The sequence below is a fragment of the Macrobrachium nipponense genome, chromosome 20 (assembly GCF_015104395.2).
Source record: "Macrobrachium nipponense isolate FS-2020 chromosome 20, ASM1510439v2, whole genome shotgun sequence".
NCBI classification, from domain to species: domain Eukaryota; kingdom Metazoa; phylum Arthropoda; class Malacostraca; order Decapoda; family Palaemonidae; genus Macrobrachium; species Macrobrachium nipponense.
Genome location: NC_061089.1, coordinates 65970545 through 65991678, shown reverse-complemented (window position 1 = coordinate 65991678; position 21134 = coordinate 65970545). Strand labels below are relative to the sequence as shown.

Genomic DNA, 21134 nt, shown 5'->3' with positions numbered 1-21134 from the left:
CGCAATTGTAAGCTAAAACTCTTACGGCCTAGTAATATTCTGTAATTTTTCTTCATTTTGAAACAAATTTGAAGTCTAGAACAATTTTGTGATTTATGGTGAATTTTGAAAAATATAATTACCTTCACTCCGCGCGCCGATTCTCGGCCGCAAGTCTCCGAAATACGTACATCGCATTATCCTAATATTTGCTCCTTTTCATATTAGCTGTTTTATAGAGTTTCATATATCAAAATGTGCGCAAATTCATGAAGAATACAATAAAAAATAAGTGAAGGTTGTAGCTTTTTCCATCTCCGAAATATGTGCATATAAAAAATATATATATAAAAATTTCGACATTCGGTCAAATTTAACTCGTCCGAAATGGTCGAAATCTGCAATTCTAATCTAAAACTCTTACAGTATTGTAATATTAAATCATTTGTCTTAATTTTGAAACAAATTGGAAGTCTCTAGAACAATATTTAGAATTACGGTGAATTTTTGAAAATAAAATTTTTTTATGTCCGCGCGTTACGAATTCGTACATCATTTTGTGATAATATTTTTCCGGTGTTGCTTTTATTGTTTTACTATGTATTTTATATCAAAATGATTGCAATTTAGTGTAAAATACAACGAAAAAAAAGTAACTCGTTAGCTTTGACCGTTTTTTGCACAGCATGATTTGAATACAATTATCTATGAATTTTTTTTTTTCGCTACCATATCTCGCATTATTTACATATGATAATGAGATTATTTTTCATTTATGATGATTGCATACTAAACTTCACGCAATGAAAAAAAAATGAGCCAAAAATGAACTCTTAATCTTTAAAACTAAGCGCGCTGTGATTTTTTGAAAAAATTATTTTTTCTGCTTCCGCGCTCACTCCAAACCGGCGCCGGCATACAGGAGAGGTTTTGATTTTTAGGGCTTCGGCGTAAGAGGGTTAATAAATAAATTCTTTTGCTTTATTAACCCTTAAACACCGAGTGGACGTATTTTACGTCTACATTTTTGGCCTACCAGCCGAAAACTTTTGAATCACGCGCCTTGGGGAATGCTGGGAGTTCACGGATCAAGGTGTTGTTTTGTTTACAATCGTTACGCAGGCGTGCAAGCCCGAATTTCTTTCTTGCCACACTAAAAAGTATTGGTGACACATCTCGGAAATTATTTTGTCACTTTGACATCATTTTTGTACCATTTAAAATTAGCCGTTACATGGAGTATTATATATGAAAATTTGCGCTTTTTTATGTAGAATACAACAAAAAAAATACTCATGATTGTAGCTTTTATCAGTTTTCAGATATTTTCATTTAAATAATGATAAGTGCCAAAATTTCAACCTTCGGTCAACTTTGACTCTACCGAAATGGTCGAAAAACACAATTGTAAGCTAAAACTCTTATATTTTAGTAATATTCAATCATTTACCTTAATTTTGCAACAAATTGGAAGTCTGTAGCACAATATTTCGATTTATGGTGAATTTATGAAAAAACTTTTCCTTACGTCCGCGCGGTAACTCTTCCGAAAAAAACCATACATGCGATTGTGGTAATGTTTGCACCATTTTAAAATTAGCCGTTACATAAAGTTTTATATACGGAAATGTGTGCAATTTCATGCACAATACAACTAAAAACAACCCATGGTTGTAGCTTTTATCAGTTTTGAAATATTTTCATATAAAAAATGATAAGTGACAAATTTTCAACATTCGGTCAACTTTGACTCTACCATAATGGTCGAAAAACGCAATTGTAAGCTAAAACGCTTATATTCTAGTAATATTCAATCATTTACCTTCATTTTGCAACAAATTGGAAGTCTGTAGCACAATATTTCGATTTATGGTGAATTTATGAAAAAACTTTTTCCTTACGTCTGCGTGGTAACTCTTCCGAAAAAAAACCATACATGCGATTGTGGTAATGTTTGCACCATTTTAAAATTAGCCGTTACATAAAGATATATAGAAATGTGCGCAATTTCATGCACAATGCAACTAAAAACAACCCATGGTTGTAGCTTTTATCAGTTTTGAAATATTTTCATATAAAAAATGATAAGTGACAAATTTTCAACCTTCGGTCAACTTTGACTCTACTGAAATGGTCGAAAAACGCAGTTGTAAGCTAAAAATCTTACATTCTAGTAATATTCAATCATTTACCTTCATTTTGCAACAAATTGGAAGTCTCTAGCACAATATTTTGAGTTATGGTGAATTTATGAAAAAAATAACATTTTCTTTACATCCGTGCGTTAACTCTTCCGAAAAAATCATACGTGCGATTGTGGTAATGATTGCACCATTTTAAATTAGCCGTTACATAAAGTTTTATATATTAAAATGTGCGCAATTTCATGAAGAATACAACATAAAAATAATTGAAGGTTGTAGCTTTTCTCATTTTCGAAATATTTGCATATAAATCACGATAAATAGAAGAAAAACCTCGTTTGGTCAAATTTGACTCCACCGAAATGGTCAAAAAACGCAATTGTAAGCTAAAATTCTTACAGTCTAGTAATATCCAGTCATTTATCTTCATCTTGACACAAATTCGAAGTCTCTAGCACAATATTTAGATTTTTGGTGAATTTAAAAAAAAAACTTCCCTTCCCTCCGCGCGCGGATTCTCCGCCACAAATCTCCGAAATGCATACGTCGCATTCTTGGAATATTTGCTCCATTTCATATTAGGCATTTCATAGAGTTTTATATATGAAAATATGCGCAATTTCATGTAGAATAAAACGAAAAATATTTAAAGGTTGTAGCTTTTCTAATTTCCGAAATAATTGCATATAAAAAAATATATAAAAAAATTTGACATTTGGTCAACTTTAACTCGTCAGATATGATCGAAAACTGCAATTGTAAGCTAATACTCTTACAGTATAGTAATATTCAATCATTTTTCTTCATTTTGAAAGAAATTGGAAGTCTCTAGGACAATATTTAGATTTATGGTGAATTTTTGAAAAAAATATTTGTTTACGTCCGCGCGTTACGAATTCATGCATTATTTTGTGATAATATTTTCTCTGTGTTGCTTTTATCGTTTTACAATGTATTATATACCAAAATAATTGCAATTTAGTGTACATTACAACGAAAAAAAATTAACTCGTTACCTTTAACCGTTTTGCACATAGCGTGATTTGAATACAATTATATATGAAATTTCGTTTTTGCGCTATCATATATCGCATTATTTATATATGATAATGATAATTTTTTTAATTTCTGATGGTTGCATACTAAACTTCAGGCAATGATAAAAAAAGGAGCCAAAAATGAACTCTTAATCTTGAAAACTAAGTGCGTTGTGATTTTTTGAAACAAATATTTTTTCCGCTTCCGCGCTCACTCCGAGACGCCTAGGCACACGGAAGACTATTTTCAATATACATTTGAAAACAACGTTCAGGTGCCAATTCGCGTTAAATCAAAATGTTCGCATTTTTTAAACATTTTAAAATATTTTCTAGCTCATGTTAAATCGAAAATTTGTTAATTAAACATGTGTTAATTGAGAGGTGACTGTACTTGGTTTTTAATAAATTTATCACAAAAAAATGCATTTTATGATGAAATTGATAAGAAAAAAAAACAGGAATTAATGGATATTTCTCGTAGAAAAATGCTGTGAATAGGCGAATTTCCCGTGATTAATGGATAGATGCGGTCCAGAGAGAAATCTGCAAATACAGGGACCCCACTGTATTTGCGGGTTCTACCTAATTGGGGGGGGGTTCTGGTATGCATCCTCAGCGAATGCGGAGGGAACACTACAAATGCAAGCTGCTGATGATGTCAGTGACAATAAAAAACAACCCTCTCCAAGATCAGTATGATGAACTGTATTATATATATCCTTACTTATCATTAAAATTCATAGCTTGATTTACAATTATTATGATATGTACCGTACACATTTATATTTCTGCTTTTTACAAAATTTTGTTGTTGAAAGTAATATGTTAGTGAATACATGGTCTTAATTGTTCCATTATTTTATTATTGGTGATCTTAATTACAGGCAGTCCCTGGTTATTGGTGGGGCTTCCCTCCGACAGCATGACGATAAGTGAAAATCGTCGATAACTGAAAATTGATAATTTTTGGTGCTTATCGATGCCAATAACCGGATATTGGCACTTCTGTTAGATATGTATCGGCACCAATACCTGATTATTGGCACCAGTAAGAGGAAATTGGGACATTCGTCCCCAAAAATTATCAATTTTTGTTGCTAAACAAGCGCCATAAAACCGGATCACCAATAACCAAAACCAAGGCTGCCGATAACCGGGGACTGTCTTATATGTTATATCACTTTTATTTAACAGTATATATACAAATAAATATGTACTATAAATGTAATAATAAACTATAATGAATGAATAACTTTAATGAAAAAAATAGGAAAATATTTTTAGAATAATATGCTTTTGTTGCAGTAGTGAAGTTTGATTATGCTCCTGACCCCACAGTTCTGAAATCTGAAAAATTTAAAAAACTGAAACACATCTGGCCCCAAGGATTTTGGATAAAGGATTGTCTACCTGTATTATTATGACAATATCTTAATTCTGTTAAAGTAGCATATCATCATGATTCTGTCAAATTAATTTAGTTATATCCTAAGTAGGTACTGTTGTAAAATCATCATTTAGGAGTTGTGATGTTTGTTCATGAAAATTACATATCCTCTTAGATTTAAAGACTCTTTGGGACAGTTAACCAAGTACTGAAAGTTTTTGCAAGTCCAAGTTGGGTGACTTCCTCATTGCTTAACCAACATGCCACTCATTTCAACTTTTATTCCAGCTACAGGCAGTGCTCGGTTAATGGTGAGGGTTCCATTCCCAGCCGAACGCTGATAACCGAAAATTGTTGTTAACCAGAATGTCACAATAATTATGATAATAAATGGCATGTACAATGCTGTAAGCGCAGATCGGCACTGATAACCACTTACTGACGTCACCAATAAACTGCTTATTGGGACCAAAAAATCACTTACTGATGCTGATAATTTGCTTACCAACGCTGATAAAATGCTTACTGGCCCTGAAAATCGCTTACTGGCATAGAACATATTGTTAACAATGTCGTTAGCCAAGCATTGTGAAACTGAAACACCAGTAACTGATGCCGCCAATAAGCGGGGACTGCCTGTACTTGGTAATATTAGTTACCAGATATTATCAGTTGTTCATCACCTAGTTTTTTTTGCCTAACTAATTCTTAAAGCTTGAAAAAATTTAAGAAGTTTGCATGATTAAACCATAAAGATTATTTGAAAATTTAAACTTGTGAGTTGGTAAGGTTTAGCAATTATTTTATCTTATGTTCAGAATTGTTTCTTATCCCTGAGTATATTTTCCTTTAATCATTTTGTTTCAGTGTAGCTTAAATTTCCCAATTTCTTGTTTGTATTATATGCATAATTTTAATATATGTACGGTAGCAATAATTTTCTTTTTCACTTTTGGAAGTCCATACTTGATTAAGTAACTAATTTCATATACATTTCTAAGTCATTTGCTTTATATTGCTATTTTATTAAAACTTTTATTCTTCATTTAGGCTTCATATATCATATGTATATGCATTGTATTATTCTTGAGAACAGTTTACCTTAAATTTGATTTATTGAATTTCTTTTCTTCCAGCCAAGTGATCGTGTTCGGAAGGGAAGTCTGTCATATATGAGACGAGATGGTAGCAGTATGCAAGTCACTTTGAATCATACTGGTGAAAGTTTGCCAACTGTAAGTTTATAATATTCTTTTTAGAGGGGCCGAGGCAGAATTTTTTCTTCTTTTTCTTTGTGAATGTTTGTCCTTCAGTAAGCAGAGATTTTCACTGCAATGTTAGACTTTTTTTATTGTGCATAGGAATGAAATCATGAAAAGCAGGATATGTTTGTGCTTGTGGTATGCTAGTGCAGTTGCTGATTTAACAATAGAAGCTGCCTCGTCCAGCTTTTTACTACTTTTAATAGTAAATATTTATATGTGATGTGTCATTGCAACTTCATATTTCATTGAATTTTCAATGATTTGGTAAAAGTTGCATCTGCAACTTTGCTGTAGATAATTTGAATCATATTTACTGACATTAAATTTTGCTCTTGATTTATTTTAGTATGGTTACTGTTTTTCAAAAGTAACTCTGGATGACAGAGGTCAAGTTTATTTTCTGTAAATAAAACCAGGAAAAAACTTATCAATAATTTATGTACGTATACTGTATTTGCTTTTCCCGTATTTATATAAAGATAAGTTTTCAGCTAGTTTTTAGATTTTAATTTTGAACTTATGAGAATGCTAATTTGTTGGGATTTTAATTTCAGTAGGTCTTAAATATTTCAAGTGGTAGTTTGTTCCACAACAAACCCATTACATATTTATATTGTATCCTATGAACCAAGAAATCACAAGCACTGCCCACTGTTGCAAAATGGTAAGATCAGTGGCAGACTGTAGTACCAACACTCATGCACTCCAGGTTCCTCAGTTCTGTGGTGCTGAATGGCCTTTGCAGCCTAATTCTGGGCCACATGGCACCAATTTCATGATTTCACATAAGTGACTTACCAAACAATTACATAGCTATAACCTTTCTTACCTGGCAGTCAAAAAATTCAAATTCCCTGGCGGCAGCGGCGCTGCCATCATTCGTGTAGGTGATACAGGTCCTGCCCACTTTCGGGAATACCCGTTACTGCTTAGCTTACTGTTAATTCATTTCTGCTGGCCACAGAGTAACATCTGTGGTTTTCTTGCAGTCAATTTTTGTCACCATATTGGATTTGTATCTTTTTGGTGAAGTACTTTTTCTTGGTTGTTTTTTGCCAGTTAGCTGCCTAGTTAGCTTGTCATTAGTGAGTTAGCTACGATGTCAGACGCCAGTTCATCTTCCGTTAGGTTTTGCAGCAGTGGCTACAAAACTAGATTAACTAAACTGTGTTACGATCTGCACTCCAAGTGCATTAAGTGTAGGGGTCAATGCTGAACAAGGATTTAACTTGTGAGGAGTGCCGGGGTTTAGATGAGCAAGGGTGGAAGACTTTTCAGGCTCATTGAGATAAAATGAACTAGGATAGGAAGAGGAAAGCAGCTTTTAGAGCTAGCAGGAAATCTAGGGTAGGAACAGCTCCTTTGCCTTTAGAGGCGAACATGCCTGCCCTTTCCTCTCCTCTGTTGTCTAATATCTCGCCTATTGATAGTCCTCCAACTTCGTTACCAATCACTCCAGACCAGGTATCCCATGTTTCCAATCCCAACACCATTTCCAATTTAGAGTCCAAAATGGACAAGAAGTTGAGATTTTGGCAAAATCTGTAATGGACTTAGGAATGTCATTTTGTGCTTTCGTAGAAAAATCGAGTGAGAAGGCCATTGTTGGGCCAAGTATCAGTGTTGCATCCGAGGAGGTGGCTGTCCGTCACCCCATTTCTCCTAGACAAAGGTCACTGTCCCGCTCCCCCGCACCTGGGAGAAGACATACCGGAGGTTGAAGAGAGACTGGGGGTGTTTGCCCACAGGCAGTTGCCAACTCTGTTGATTCTGTCGACTTGCGAGTGCCAACTAAACGCCACTGGAAAGGTGTAGTCATCAGCGAATTGCAGTTTTTGTCAGATTCGGATGTGCAGTCGCCAGTGCAGAGGCGACAGGTGTGGAGTGATTCAGTGTCATGTCCTTTGAAGAGGCATGCCACTTATGCGGGCATTACACCTCCTCCAGTTAAGAAGTTTAGGGAAAACTGGAGCCCACAGCCTTCCTGCAGTTTTGCGCCTGCCCAATAATTTCGGGAGAATCACCAGTCTTCTCAAGAGAATTCTGGTTCGACTGACGACAAGGTGCTCACATACTGAACAGTGTTCACTCGCTCATGCAGTCGACTCCCCTTGTTGTACTTCAAAAGGAGTTTTGACTCGTTCGCCTCCTTCGACTCGCTTCACTTCGCCTCTTAGTTGCTCGTCTTCAAAGAAGAGCCATTTGATAGCTGCAACTTCTGCTTCAACTTCAGATGATACAAAGACCAGGACGTAGATAGATGATTCTCCATTTGGCCCTTTTAAGAGGCAACTTCAAGAGCTAATGGTTTTTTTAAAGAAAGCAACAAACCAGTCAGAGGAAGAGGATGGTGGTTCATCAGTCCTTTCAGAAGAAAAAGCACAAGAGCAGGAGTCTAAAGCTTCTTCAGCATACTCGAGCTGGTTGAAGTTTTAGTTGCTGACTTACCTGGACTTCTTTGAGCCACTTTCACCTTCTTCTCCACCTTCTATGTTTGTGAAGGATAGGAAGTCAGCTCCTTCGGGATTACTGAAACTGGTTCTTTCCCAGACGTCTAAGAAAGCCTTTAAAGAAGCAGAAGAGTGGCTTGCTAAGAAGAGAGAGAGTCAGGTAAGGCATTTTTCGCCTACACCCCTTCAGAGCTCCTAAATACGACCTACAGGTTCTACGCGACTGGAGAAGTTCCTTCCTTGGGAGTATCTGCCTCCTCTCAAGGCAACTTTTCTGGTCTTGTGGATTAGCACAGAAGAGGCATTTTTGGCTGTGAAAATGTTGTTCTCCTTGTCCGGTTTTGATCACCTGGTGAAGAACTTATTTAAGGTGATCAAAGGCATTAGCTTTCTAGACTGGACGATAGCAGCTTTAGCCAGAAAGATAGAGGATTGCCAATCCCTGGATGAGGAGTTTTCATCGGACTGGCTCAGTGTTTTGTCGTGCGTGGACAGGGCAGTGTGAGATGGTTAATGTGAGTTAGCCGCTCTCTTCACGGTGGTGCTCTTTTACATCTTGAGGAGTGACTACGAAACAGAAATCGGCATTGATGTTCTCTCCCCTGTGCAAGTCTCACCTGTTCCCAGAGGAGACCATTCAGTAGGTGCTGTCAAACCTCAAAAAGAAGTCAACCAATGACCTTCTATACCAATCAGCGAGACGACCAAAAGAACCCCCCGCTACGGGAGCTTAAACTTCGCCTCTTCAAAAACATCCCTTTCAAGGAAGTAAATCGAGGTGGCAGCAAAGACCGAGAAATAACCTGCGTGCGACAGCAAAGTCTGCCGAGAAACCTCCCTTTAAACCAGCAGACAGGTGAGCAGGAAATCCTTCACGCACCCATAGGGGTGAGACTCTACTACTTCTGGGAAGAATGGAGTAGGAGAGGAGCAGAGCTGTGGGTTGTGCAGGTGCTTCAAGAAGGATATGCGATCCCCTTCATACAAGATCCGCCGCTGTCATGTACTCCCATGTGCTTGACAGCACACTCGACAGGGTCAGCAAGAGCTTTGCCATTAGGCGAAGCAGTGGAAGCACTCATCATCAAGAAAGCCATAGAGAAAATACCCAACAGAAACTCCCCAGGATTCTACAACAGGCTTCTTGTAGTCTCCAAGGCATCGGGGAGCTGGAGGCCCGTATTGGATGCAAGCGTTTTAAGTCTCTTCGTACTGAAGATGAAATTTCCAATGGAAACCAGTCAATCTGTGATGTCAGCCCTCCAACCGGGCGACTGGATGGTGTCTCTCGACATGAAGTATGCATACTTCCATGTCCCCTTACATCAGGTATTCACTCAGATTCTCGCTCCTCTTGGGAAAATAGGAGGGACCCTGCAGAGTGCTCTCCGTAGGATTCGGCATCGGGGGACTACTGTCCTGGAAGGATCTTAGGGTCCCACTGGACATACATCCACGTTGTTGAGGATGGATCTTCTGTCAAATTTGGAGACTATGTTCTCCCTGGCTTTTTCTGTCCTTTGGATGGATTTCAGTTCACAGTCCCCTATGAGTTCTTGCTTTTTGGGAGTCTCGAGTGTATATTCTGTTCAATTGTACTCGCATTTAGGACTGGTTTTTATGCCCGTTCCTCCGCGATTTCGACAGGAGTCAAGGAGGGGCCCCACCCCAATGATCGTTTGACGAAATTTGGGGTTTCGCTGAGCGCTTAAATTCTTTTAATTTCTAGCACTCTTGAGTATTTTAGTGTTCTGTGATCTGCAAAAACTCAGGTGAGATGAGAATTCAAGATAATTGTTACTACAATACCCAGGAATCTCACTGAATGCTCAAATTCCTTAGAATTTCTGGCATTCTCAGAGTGTTATGGTTTTCTATAATTTTCAAACACTCAGGCGAGAGAGACATCCCTGGCAACTGTTATTACAAAAATTGGGAGTCTCGCTAAGCCATTAAATTCCTTGGAATTTAATGGCATTCCCGATAATTATTACAATATAATTGTGAGTCTTGCTGAGCGCCTGGATTCCTTGGTTTGGCTGGAGCTCGCCTAGTGCTTGGCTTCATCATATTGCCAAATACCAGGGTGAGACAAGGCTTGCACAATTATTGTCTTACAAGAGTCGGGTTTTCTCACCGAGTGTGGGAATTCTTAAGAATTCTAGGGCTCGCCGAGCGCTCACTACCGCAAGTACTTGGATAGTGAGACAAGCCTTTACCAGTACAGATGAGTTTGCTCTTCAGTCTGGTTTGGAGTTATGCAGAGCTTGGAACTGCATGCAATACCTTCTAGGTGAATGGTCAAGTACCATCTTCATGTCCTGGACCTTAGGGTCCGGTAGGTTAACAAACACAGAATCCCATTTTATTCTTTTTCTTGGAGCTTTGGCCTCGATGGAGAACAGTTAATTGGGAAGAAGTGATAGTTCTTCGTTGATGATTACCACTCATAATTATGGAGTGGTGATCTGCTCAGCTTACTCAACCAGACAGTTTCGCCAAGCAAAGTGCTTGGCTCTTGCCATGACATAGTACCCTCTCTCCCCGGGTTGCAGCGAGTTTTTCATGGGGGTCATCATCTTTAGTCTTCATCATCTGACGTCTCCTAACCTCCCTCTTCTAAGGCTTCCGCGGCCTACGAAGAGGAAGGTAATTCTCTGCCCCCTTAGAAGTCTCATCTCAAGACTTAGAAGGACTTGCATCCTTTCCCTGGGGAGGGAGCAATTGGCTGTCTCATTGGCTCACCTGCTCCTTCCAGAGTGGGAACCTGGACGCTATCCCCAAAATACTATAGTGTCTTGGGAGCCCCAGGAGTTTGAACCCAGGTTCAATCTCCTGTCTCTGGGTCCAAGGGCACTGCCATGGAACCAGGACTGCATCAGATACTCTTGTACAACCTCCAAGGGGGTCATACATCCACAGTCAGTGATAGGTAGACTTCTCTCCATCATTATAGTGGCACAGGGCGAGAGAAGGGTCCGAGCTGTGTTGGTGGCTCGGACCCACCTGTGAAAGCCATGAATGGCCATTCTTCAGGTTCCAAGATCAATGTTGCTGTTCCTCGGGACAAGGCATCTGAAGGAAATAGGAGGAGGTCCTCTGTGTAGTCCTCTTCATGAGGTTCGATCACGGAGAAGATAGGTGTGTAGCAAGACGTGGCAAGTTCTTGCCAGCTTTTACTCCCTTTAACTCCTGTCAACTTTTGCTCGTGTTTGCACGAATGAAACAGTTGTAGGAAATGAATGCTTTGTTTAACAGAGCTCGAATCTGAGAGACTGTTTTTGGTTCAATCTTAGGATCCTACCGAACATATGTCAATCTGTTCAGTATGGAATAGCACCGAGAGGTTTGAACGCCTCTCCAGTGCTACTGTTTTGGGGACAACCAGTTCGGCTTGAACTAGTTGTCTTTGGTATCCTCTTATCACCGTAGAAGTCTCCCTCCGAGACAACTTCACCTTCGCTCTCTTCATTAGAGAATGAAGGAGGTCTGCTTGAATGAAGATAATTTAGGCTGGAGTGCAATGTGCAGGAACCTATGAATATACGTACTAGTATATTTCTCTCACGATATGCTTCTGTTATCAGTTGCATCGTCCGAGTAATAGGCACATATCTATAAGTTAATTCTTCTGGTATGTGACCGAGACAAATAGTACCTTCTCTTAATTAACCTGAAATTCAGGACAGCCTTTTGGGCCTCCCAAGAGTTTCTGGTTTTGATTTTGAGATAACTCGTGGTATTGTTTCCCAACACAGCATTTGCATTATCAATGAACAAAAAGGTTTTCTTCCCTCCCATTTTGGTTAAAATGCAGATGCTTGAGTGTATCTTTTTTGCACTCAATGGTTCTAGCCGAACGCATTACATCATGGAATGCACTACCAGGCAACTCAGTATAAGGAGTAGAGAGAGTGGTAAGGGTAGGCAGTCCCTGGGTTACGACAGGTTCGGCTTACGATGTTCCGAGGTTAAGGCGCTTTTCAATTATATTCATCAGAAATTATTTCCAGGGTTACGGCGCATGTTCCAGGGTTGCGACGCCTACAACGCTCATCTGGTAGAAGAAATATGACACCAAAAATGCAAAATAATCAATATTTGAAGTTTTTTTTTATGAAAAATGCAATAAGAATGCAGTTTACATAGTTTCCAATGCACCCAAAGCATTAAAAGTAAGGTTTTCTTAGGGTTTTTTATGATGTCCTGGCTTACGACGATTATCGGGTTACAACGAGTCTCAAAAACGGAACCCATGTCCTAACCCGGGGACTGTATACTCTGGGTACTGCCCTCTCTCGGAGATTCTGTTCATTTTAGTATTGTTTCTCCTCTGTCGAGGATTAACTACCAATTCAAATCTCTCTGCCCAGCAGTCACAGACTTAGGTCTTTGTTTGGCTTGGAATTCTCTCATAAGGCCCATGTCTCGTGCTCCACATTTGCCGTTGCGAGAATTGTCAGACAGATATATCTCATTAGACTTGTTATCATCTTTCTGTTTACCCTGCAGTATAATAGAAGTGTATAGCCTAGCCTTCTGTTCCATCGCACCTGCCCCATCAGCTGTTGCGATGATGCAGAATGATTTTCTTCAAACAATTTGAGTTTTGTCTTTTAATGTACGTTCTCTAATTCGTAAGGCGTTCAATTATTCTTTGTTCACCCTGAATTGAAAATGAATAATGGAAGACTTCCCCTGTTCCCTGCCTGATTAGTTCTGCTTCCAAAGTAAATAGAAAATTGCTCCCTGATCTAACCCACAAGAAGCAGTTCTTCAGGCAGTACAGCTCCAACTTTCTCGCAAGCAGCAATGAAATAGCAGAATAACTTTTTCAGTATTCTATAAAACACTAGGGATTAGAGTCGTCTTCACTGGTTGTTATCATCAACGGGACTTTTTCTATGATCAGAATCTTGAGAGAGTACTTCTCTCAATTCAATTGTGAAGCTGTAGGTCCACATTCACCTTAGTCATTCACTAAGTACTATAGTATTGTTTCTCCTGTGTTGAGATGCAACTGCCATCTTGCCATCACAGGGACCTCGGTCTCTAGAAGGCTTTTGACTCTTGCCTAATTTGCACATGCTTTGCAAGAATCATCATCTTGTGTCTAAATATCATTGGCAAACAAGATAGGCAATTTGTATGGTTCTTCTCAGCATCACCCTTCAAAGGGCAGGTGTCATTGTGACTACATCTCGGATGTGCAGCAGAGCAATCATTCGGCTTCTGTTGGCGAGTCCGAATCCTTCATGATCTCCTGCGCTGTGGACTTTGTATTGGTTGATCCAGATCAGTCATTACTTTGTCCTATTGGTGTGTTGCTGTACCTATGAAGGATCGACACCCTTCATTGAGTGTCAATGCCTTTATCCACTGCAAACTGGCAATGCAGAAGTGTCTAATGACACGTCTTTCTCCGAGTCTTACGAGATCATGAGAGACTTCTCTGGAGTTGGATACGTCCAGTGGCTGTGTACATTTCATCACTCTGAAGAGTATGTCGCACCGGAAGATAGATGAGGTCTCATTACGACCACATTTATATCTTTCTTCCTTTGGGTGTGCCCACAGGTCCTTGGAACCTTTTCCTTGGACCAGTGGTGGATGCTCACAGGTTGTGATGACAAGTTGCATCTTGCCAATGATGTGCGATTCTAGAGGTAAGAAGGATGCGAGAGTGACTGGCCTCTCCACCTTCCCCTTTTCGTCCTTCTACTCCTCTTCCTTCAGGTTGAGAATAGGACTCAGAACTTACACTTGCTGGTCGGGTGATTGATGCAGTAAGCTTGCACATCAAGCTTCCTTTCTATTTTTCTTATCAGAATCATAGAAGCAATCCCACTCCTTCCTCTAGCAAGGGGAGGAAGGAGACTAGCAATAATGCAAACCCTTCCCAGAACATTGTATTAATGCCTCCGACCCTAAATATTCTTCCCAGCCCTTTTTCGGATGAGTTACAATTCCTCACTCATTTTGAAAAGGCCCAGAAGTCTGACTCTTGATCATGCAGCTCCTATACTCAGACCAAGTTGTCAGAGGCAGGGCATTCCTCCTCACTCTTATGACCAGGAGGAATAGCCCAGGTGTAATCGGTGAGTCTTCCTAATGTAAAGGACCGAGGGTTTGTATGTCATCTGGGAACAAATCATAATTTTTGTTTATGGGACTTATCCAGTAATTTTATAGCTAAGAGCTTTCTACCTACGGCAGCCTAACAATTGAAAATGTTCGCTAGCGCTAATTCCAGTTATGGTGTTGTTAGAATGGCCCACCCACTACTGGGGAGTATATGTAGGTAACAACATGGCAGAGAGCTTCCATTCATTTCCTGCCGGCTCCCAGTCAACATCGGTGGTTTAAGGCAGCCTTTTTTTCCAAAGGATTGTGTTGATGAATTCGGAGTTCTTGGTGAAGCACTCAGGGTTGTTTTTTTGCATTAGTGCATTTTCAGTGTGTCAGATTCTAGCACAACTAGTGTTAGGTTTTGTGTAGATGGTTGTAAGACCAGGTTAGCAAAATCTTGCTATGATTCACATACCAGATGTAGTAAATGTAGAGGCCAAGATTGCAAGAAAGAGAATACTTTTGCTGAATGTTATGATTAGGATGACAAGAAATGAAAAATCTTTAGTCTCATCAGGACAAAATGGATTAGGACAGAAAGAGGAAAGCAGCTGTTTGGGCAGAAAATAATGTTCAGACTGCCAAATTGATTGAAGATAACATGATTGTTTCACCTGTAATTCCTGTTGATTCTCCAATCGTTTCTCCTCCTGCTCCTGTATCACTAACTCCTATTCCAGGTTCGCTTGCTCTCGATTCCAACACCATGACTAGCATCGAGTCAAAATTTGATAAGAAGTTCGAATTTTTAGCAAGTGCAGTGATGGAACTTGGTGCTTCTCTTAAAGCCTTAATGGAAAAAGGCAATCAAAGTGTTGGTGAAGTGCATAGTGATTGTGTAGAGGAGGTGGCTGTCTGGCGGCCTGTCAGTGCACCTTGATGAAGGTCACTGTCCCACTCCCCCGCACCAGGGAGAAGACATACCAGAGGTTGAAGGGAGGCCAGTGGGTTTGGCCCCTGGGCAGTCGCCCCCTCAGTCAAATCTGCTGGCAATTCCCAGATGTCGACAGAGCACCACTGGAAAGGAGTTTCATTCAGAGTACATGATCTGTCATCAGAGTCAGACAGCTCGACTCCCAACAAGAGTTATCGTGAGAGATTTCAAGACGTGTTGCGCCCCTTCAGCAGGCAGTCCAAGGATGTAGATAAGTCTCCTTCTTCTAACAAAAAGAAAGAGGACGTCTTTAGTCCTCAACCTCTGCGCATCTACGCAGTATCACCACCTGCTTCATTGGCCCCCCGGTCCCAATCCTCTTGGGACAGTCCAGAATCCTTCCCGGTATGGAGTAACAGTATGTTTCAGCCAGGTGTAGGACAGATACTTCAGAGTGAGTTTCTTTGGTCTTTATATCCAAACCTATCCTGGATTTACCTCAAACTCCTGGTCATAATTCTCCAGTTACAATGCGATGCTCACATTCAGCCAAATGACCAACATCAGTTACAAGGCGCCCGCTTTCCCCTCCAGTCAAGCCAAGAGTGGTTTCTTCCCCCTCTCAGTCATATTCTTCAGCTTCGCCTGCTCCCCTGAAATGAAAATTGGATGACATCATGTCTTTGTTGCAGGAAGCTCCTACCCCTTCGCAAGCAGAAGAAACTGGGTTATCACCTATCTCTTCAGACGAGGAAGAGGAGGAACAGGACTCAAGTCTTTCGTCTGCCTATTTGACATTAAGGTACTTTCTGGACAAGTTCCTAGTTTTTTCTTGCCTGTGGCTCCAGCATCACCAGCTTCAACTTTCCTTATAAGGAAACCTGCTTCAGACAGCTTGTCACTACCTAAATACCTTCTGCCAAGCTTAAGAAGAATCATCGTTTTTATGACACAGGAGAATCGTCTTCCCTGGGAGCATTGCCTCCTCCCAGGGAGATTTCTCAGGCCTCATTGACTCTGCTAGGTAATCGACTTTTTCTACAGCCAAAGTTATGCTCACGTCAGAGGAAGGGCATTAACCAGAAAGGTGGAATATGGCCCGGCGATGACAATAGATGTCGCAGCAGACTTGCTAGGGGTATTGTCTTGAATAGTCTTTTTATTATAATGATATGCCAATAATATATAGGATAGGCATTTTATTATGAAGATATGCCAATGATATATATAAGATAGTATTTTATTATGAAGATATGCCAATAATATACAAGGTAAAAAATGGTTTTATTACATTTACATTTTGTCGCCAGTCACAAGCAACAATATGATAATCTACGATAATTATTGTTTGTATGACTACACTGTTTGGAGAAGTATATCACGTACTACCAAATTAATAGTGAGGTTTGAATTAAAAATTAATGTTATCCTAAATGTTATTACTACCGTTATTACACTATTACTATTGAAATTTCTGAATGCAAGTTACAGATCAACGTAACTCCATGTATGTTTACATTTTGTTGTTGGCCACTCAGAGTATAAGTTGAGTTCACTGATGTGGAATTATTCCTTGAATAGGCAATTTATTATGAAAATATGCCAATAGTATATAAGGTAAGAATGGTTTTACTACCTTTATTGTCAGTTGATATCATAATGTGAATCTGTTTATGTATGTTTTTGGTTATCACAAGGCGACCAGGCTTAGCCTACAGATAAACGTCATGCATATACCTTGAATAGGATATTTATTATGAAGATATGCCAATAGTATATAAGAAAAGAATGGTTTTATTACCTTTCATGTCAGTTTATATCATGTGAGTCTTTTCATGTATGTTGGTGGTTATCAGACCACGGCCTAGGCTTAGCCTAGCGATAAACATCATATACGCATCACGGACAAGCCCGCAATGCTGCAATTCATACCAGCGATATAGACTGAGAAGTGGTCAAAGGAAAAAACCTGTGGCCAACTGATCCCGCAACTGCTGATCCGCGACTAAGGGATGCCCCATTGTACATCAGATTTTGTTGTCTTTAGAAGAAATCGACCAACGATCTGTTGGCGGAATCATCGAAGCGTTCTAGGGAGTGTCAAGTTAACACCAATAGGTCTTTCTCTCCTCTTCAAACCCAAGAGTTTCATGGAGCAAGACAGAGAGACCAACAAAGACCTTGTACTAACCTACGACCTCCAACCAGGTCTATTAGGAAAACAACCTACAAGACAGCAAGTAAGAAGTGAGGAGCGTTTCCTTCGTGCGCCTGTATGAGCCAGGTTGGGTCTTTTTTGGAGGGAATGGAGTTTGAAAGGAGCAGAACCTTGAGTAGTCAAGATTTTACATCAGGGGTATGTCATTCCCATCAAAGAAGGCCCACCTTTGGTCAGTTCGCCGATAACATTACCTGCCTACTTAGCGTAATGAGAAAAGTTTGCAGCTCTCTCTCAAGAGTGTCACTACTTTGCAAGAGAGTAGTAGAAGTAGCGGAAGATCAAATCTTGGAAGGCTTTTACAACAGACTCTTCATGGTCCCCAAAACATTTGGGGGCTGGAGACCAATCATTCGATCATGTCCTCCATACATCAAGGGGACTGTATGGTGTCCTTGGACATGAAGGATGTGTATTTCCACATCCCTATTCATCCGGATTCCAGAAAATTTCTACAGTTTGTTTTTCAAGGAAAGGTTCTCCAATTTTGGGCGCTATGCTTCAGCCTGTCGACTGCCCCACAGGTCTTTACTCGCATACTGGTTCCACTGCTGAAGTGGTTTTATCTGTTAGAAGTGAACATCTCTTTTTATCTGGACGACTAGCTGCTCAGAGCTCAGTTGATGGACAAGTGCTTAGAAGATCTCTGTATAACTCTCTTTCTTACGGAGAAACTAGGAATTTTCATGAACACAGAAATCTCAGATCATTCCCAGTCAATGGATTCTATGATGAATGATTCTGGATGCTCGGAATTTTCAGGTTTTCTCTTCCCCAAAAGGATAAACTCGTCTCCTTTGCATCAGACGTTTTCTTTCCCTTCAGGAATGCTCAGCGGCTCAATGGATGAGCCTCTTAGGAACACTAGCCTCAGTTGAAAAGTTTATGAAACTAGGGAGACTCCACATGAGGTCACTTCAATTTTTTCTCAAAGCAAATTGGAGCAAGAAAACTGCTCAAAACTCTTGTGTTCCCGATAATGATGCAAATCAAGGACATTCTATGGTGGTCATCAGAAGAAAGACATCAAGTAGAGAAGTCTCTTCCATTGAATCCAGACCTAGACTTGTATTCCGATGCCTCAAACTTAGGTTAGGGAGCTCATCTGGGGAACAAGGAAGTATTGGGAACTTGGCTGGAGGAGTTCAGAAGTTCACACATCAATGTAAAAGAATTAAGAGTGATGTTTCTAGGTCTGCAAGCTTTTTTTCCACTAGTGCAAGGGAGAATGGTGACCTTACATTCCGACGATTCAACGGCTCTGTCGTATGTCAGGAAACAAGGGGAAACACATTCCTTTTTCCTTTTTCAAGTGGCTCAGGAACTGCTGCTGGGCAGACAAGAATCATGTGTCATTGCTGACCTGCTTCATTCTAGGAAAAATGAATGTCTTAGCAATGGATTGAGCCAACAAAATCAGGTCTTCCCCATAGAGTGGACCTTAGATCATAGAGTATGTGAGGACCTTTGGAAATTATGGGGTTGTCCTTCAGTAGACCTCTGCGACTTCAAAGAACCACAGGCTTCCAAGATTCTGTTTGCCAGTCCCAGACCCCTCTTGCTTGGGAGACAGATGCGATGCTGCAGGATTGGATGGGTCTGAACGTCTACGCCTTTCCACCTTTCGGAATGATCTGGGAGGTCTTAAACAAGTTAGAGTTTCACCAGAATACAACATTGACTCTAGTGGCCCTCTTTTGGCCAGGGAAAGAGTGGTTCCCAGACTTGATACAATGATGAGTCGACTTCCCCAGTTTTCCTCAGACAACCCCATTTTCAGAAGTTGTTTGCTCTGGCTCTGACAGGGTACAGACTGTCGAGCGCCTCATCAGATCGAAAGGTTTTTCGAAAGCAGCTTCAAAAGCTGTCACCCAATGCAGACGCCCTTCTTCTAACAAATTATGTCAGTATAAGTGGTCAACCTTCAGAGAGTGGTGTAACAGAACAAGTGTCCTCTTCTGAAACCACTATAAGTCAGATGCTGACTTCCTTCCTTACTTGTGAAGATCTAGGAAGTTTTCTACGTCTACAATCAAAGGCTATAGAGCTATGTTTAGTTCAGTCTTTAAGCATAGAGGGCTGGATGTGTCTTCAAACCGAGATTTAAATGACCTTGATAAATCTATGGACGTCGCAAAACAAGTAAGATATGATACCATTTCATGGAATTTAGGCATAGCATTGAAGTGAATTTCAGGACCACCTTTTGAACCCATCCAGTAATCCTCTTTCAGGGACCTAACGAGGAAAACACTATTACTGTTAGTGGCATTAGCCACAACAAAGCTAGTTTGAAACCTGAGCAATAGATGAAAGAGTTGGATTTTCACAAGGAGAGACAGTATATTCCTTCTCTTTGGGTTTTCTGGCAAAGAATGAGAACCCATCAAATCCATGGCCGCGAGCATTCACTATTAAGAATTTGACAGATATTCTCGGACCTAATGAAGAAGAAAGGTGGCTATGTCCAGTCAGGGCCCTAAAATATTACCTACAAAGAACAGAAAAGGTTAAGAGGGTCTTCGGATCTCCTTTGGTGTTCGGTTAGGAATCCATCTCGCCCTCTCTCCAAGAATGCTTTATCATTTTTCCTAAAAGATGTGATGTCAGAAGCACCTGCTAATATTCAAGAGGACAATGTGGTCTCATGAAAGTCAAAGCTCATGAAGTGGGAGCGGTGGCGATGTCCCTTGCATTCAGACATAATATATCATTGAACAAAATTGTGCTGCAATGCTCTGGATGTGTAAAATCAGTATTTTCCTCACTCTACCTAAAGGATGTAGAAACTGCATTCAAGAACTTTAATACTTTAGGACTGATTTCAGTGGCTGGCATGGTGTTTGGAGAGGAGGCTTAGGGAATCTAACTTCCCTTTACTTATTTTCGCCTTGAATAGGGTACGATGTTTGTTGGGAAGCCTGGAAGCACATTTGTGGCTAGTGTGCCCACCAATTCCTTTTTAATTTTGGGTTGTGACAGTGTTTTATGGTTATGGTGTGGTGTAGTGTTGTTTTGTTTTATTGGATTTTGATCTTACCGCGGGCAAGGGCAACCTTTTTAACTTTGCGAGACACAGTTGCACCTCCTGACTCCAAAGCTCCCACTTACATAGAGGCGACTCTGGGCTAGACAGCCACGTACTCTACAGGTCAAGTGGAGAACTGACTAGAGGCAGTATGTAATTATCTGCAGTGCTCACTTGCCAGGTAAGAAAACAACAAGCATATTATCTTATGTTGGCCTTTTTTTTTATTTCAGTTTCATTACACTATATGTAATGTATTGAGATAGAGTTTGTCCATGGTTCCTACCCTGTCAAATGTGTTTTGTATATACGTACTTACCCAGTAATTATAGGATCAGAGCCCACCCACCTCCCCTTGCATGGACTTGAGAGTGGAAAACAAATTGAAGCCCTCTGCCAGGTTGTTACCTGCATTTACTCCTCAGTAATGGGTGGGGCATTCTAACACACCGTAACTGGAACTATTGCTAGCATAAATTTTCAAATGTTAGGCTGCCGTAGGTAGAAGCCTCTTAGCTGTATAATTACTGGGTAAGTATATACAAAACCTTATTTTATTATTAAAATATTATATTTGAAAGTAGATTGTATTTTTCCTAACTATACAAACCTGAGGTCCA

The 21134-nt window shown here is 40.0% G+C and overlaps 1 protein-coding gene across 1 annotated transcript in view; it reads left to right on the top strand.

Moving 5' to 3' along the window:
- Positions 1-21134, top strand: part of LOC135220448 (sorting nexin-17-like) — a 191612-nt gene that overhangs the window by 140799 nt on the left and 29679 nt on the right. Inside the window, exon 10 of the mRNA XM_064257592.1 lies at positions 5687-5785. Within this exon, the coding sequence (XP_064113662.1) occupies positions 5687-5785 (99 nt within the window). The remainder of the gene's footprint in view (positions 1-5686; positions 5786-21134) is intronic.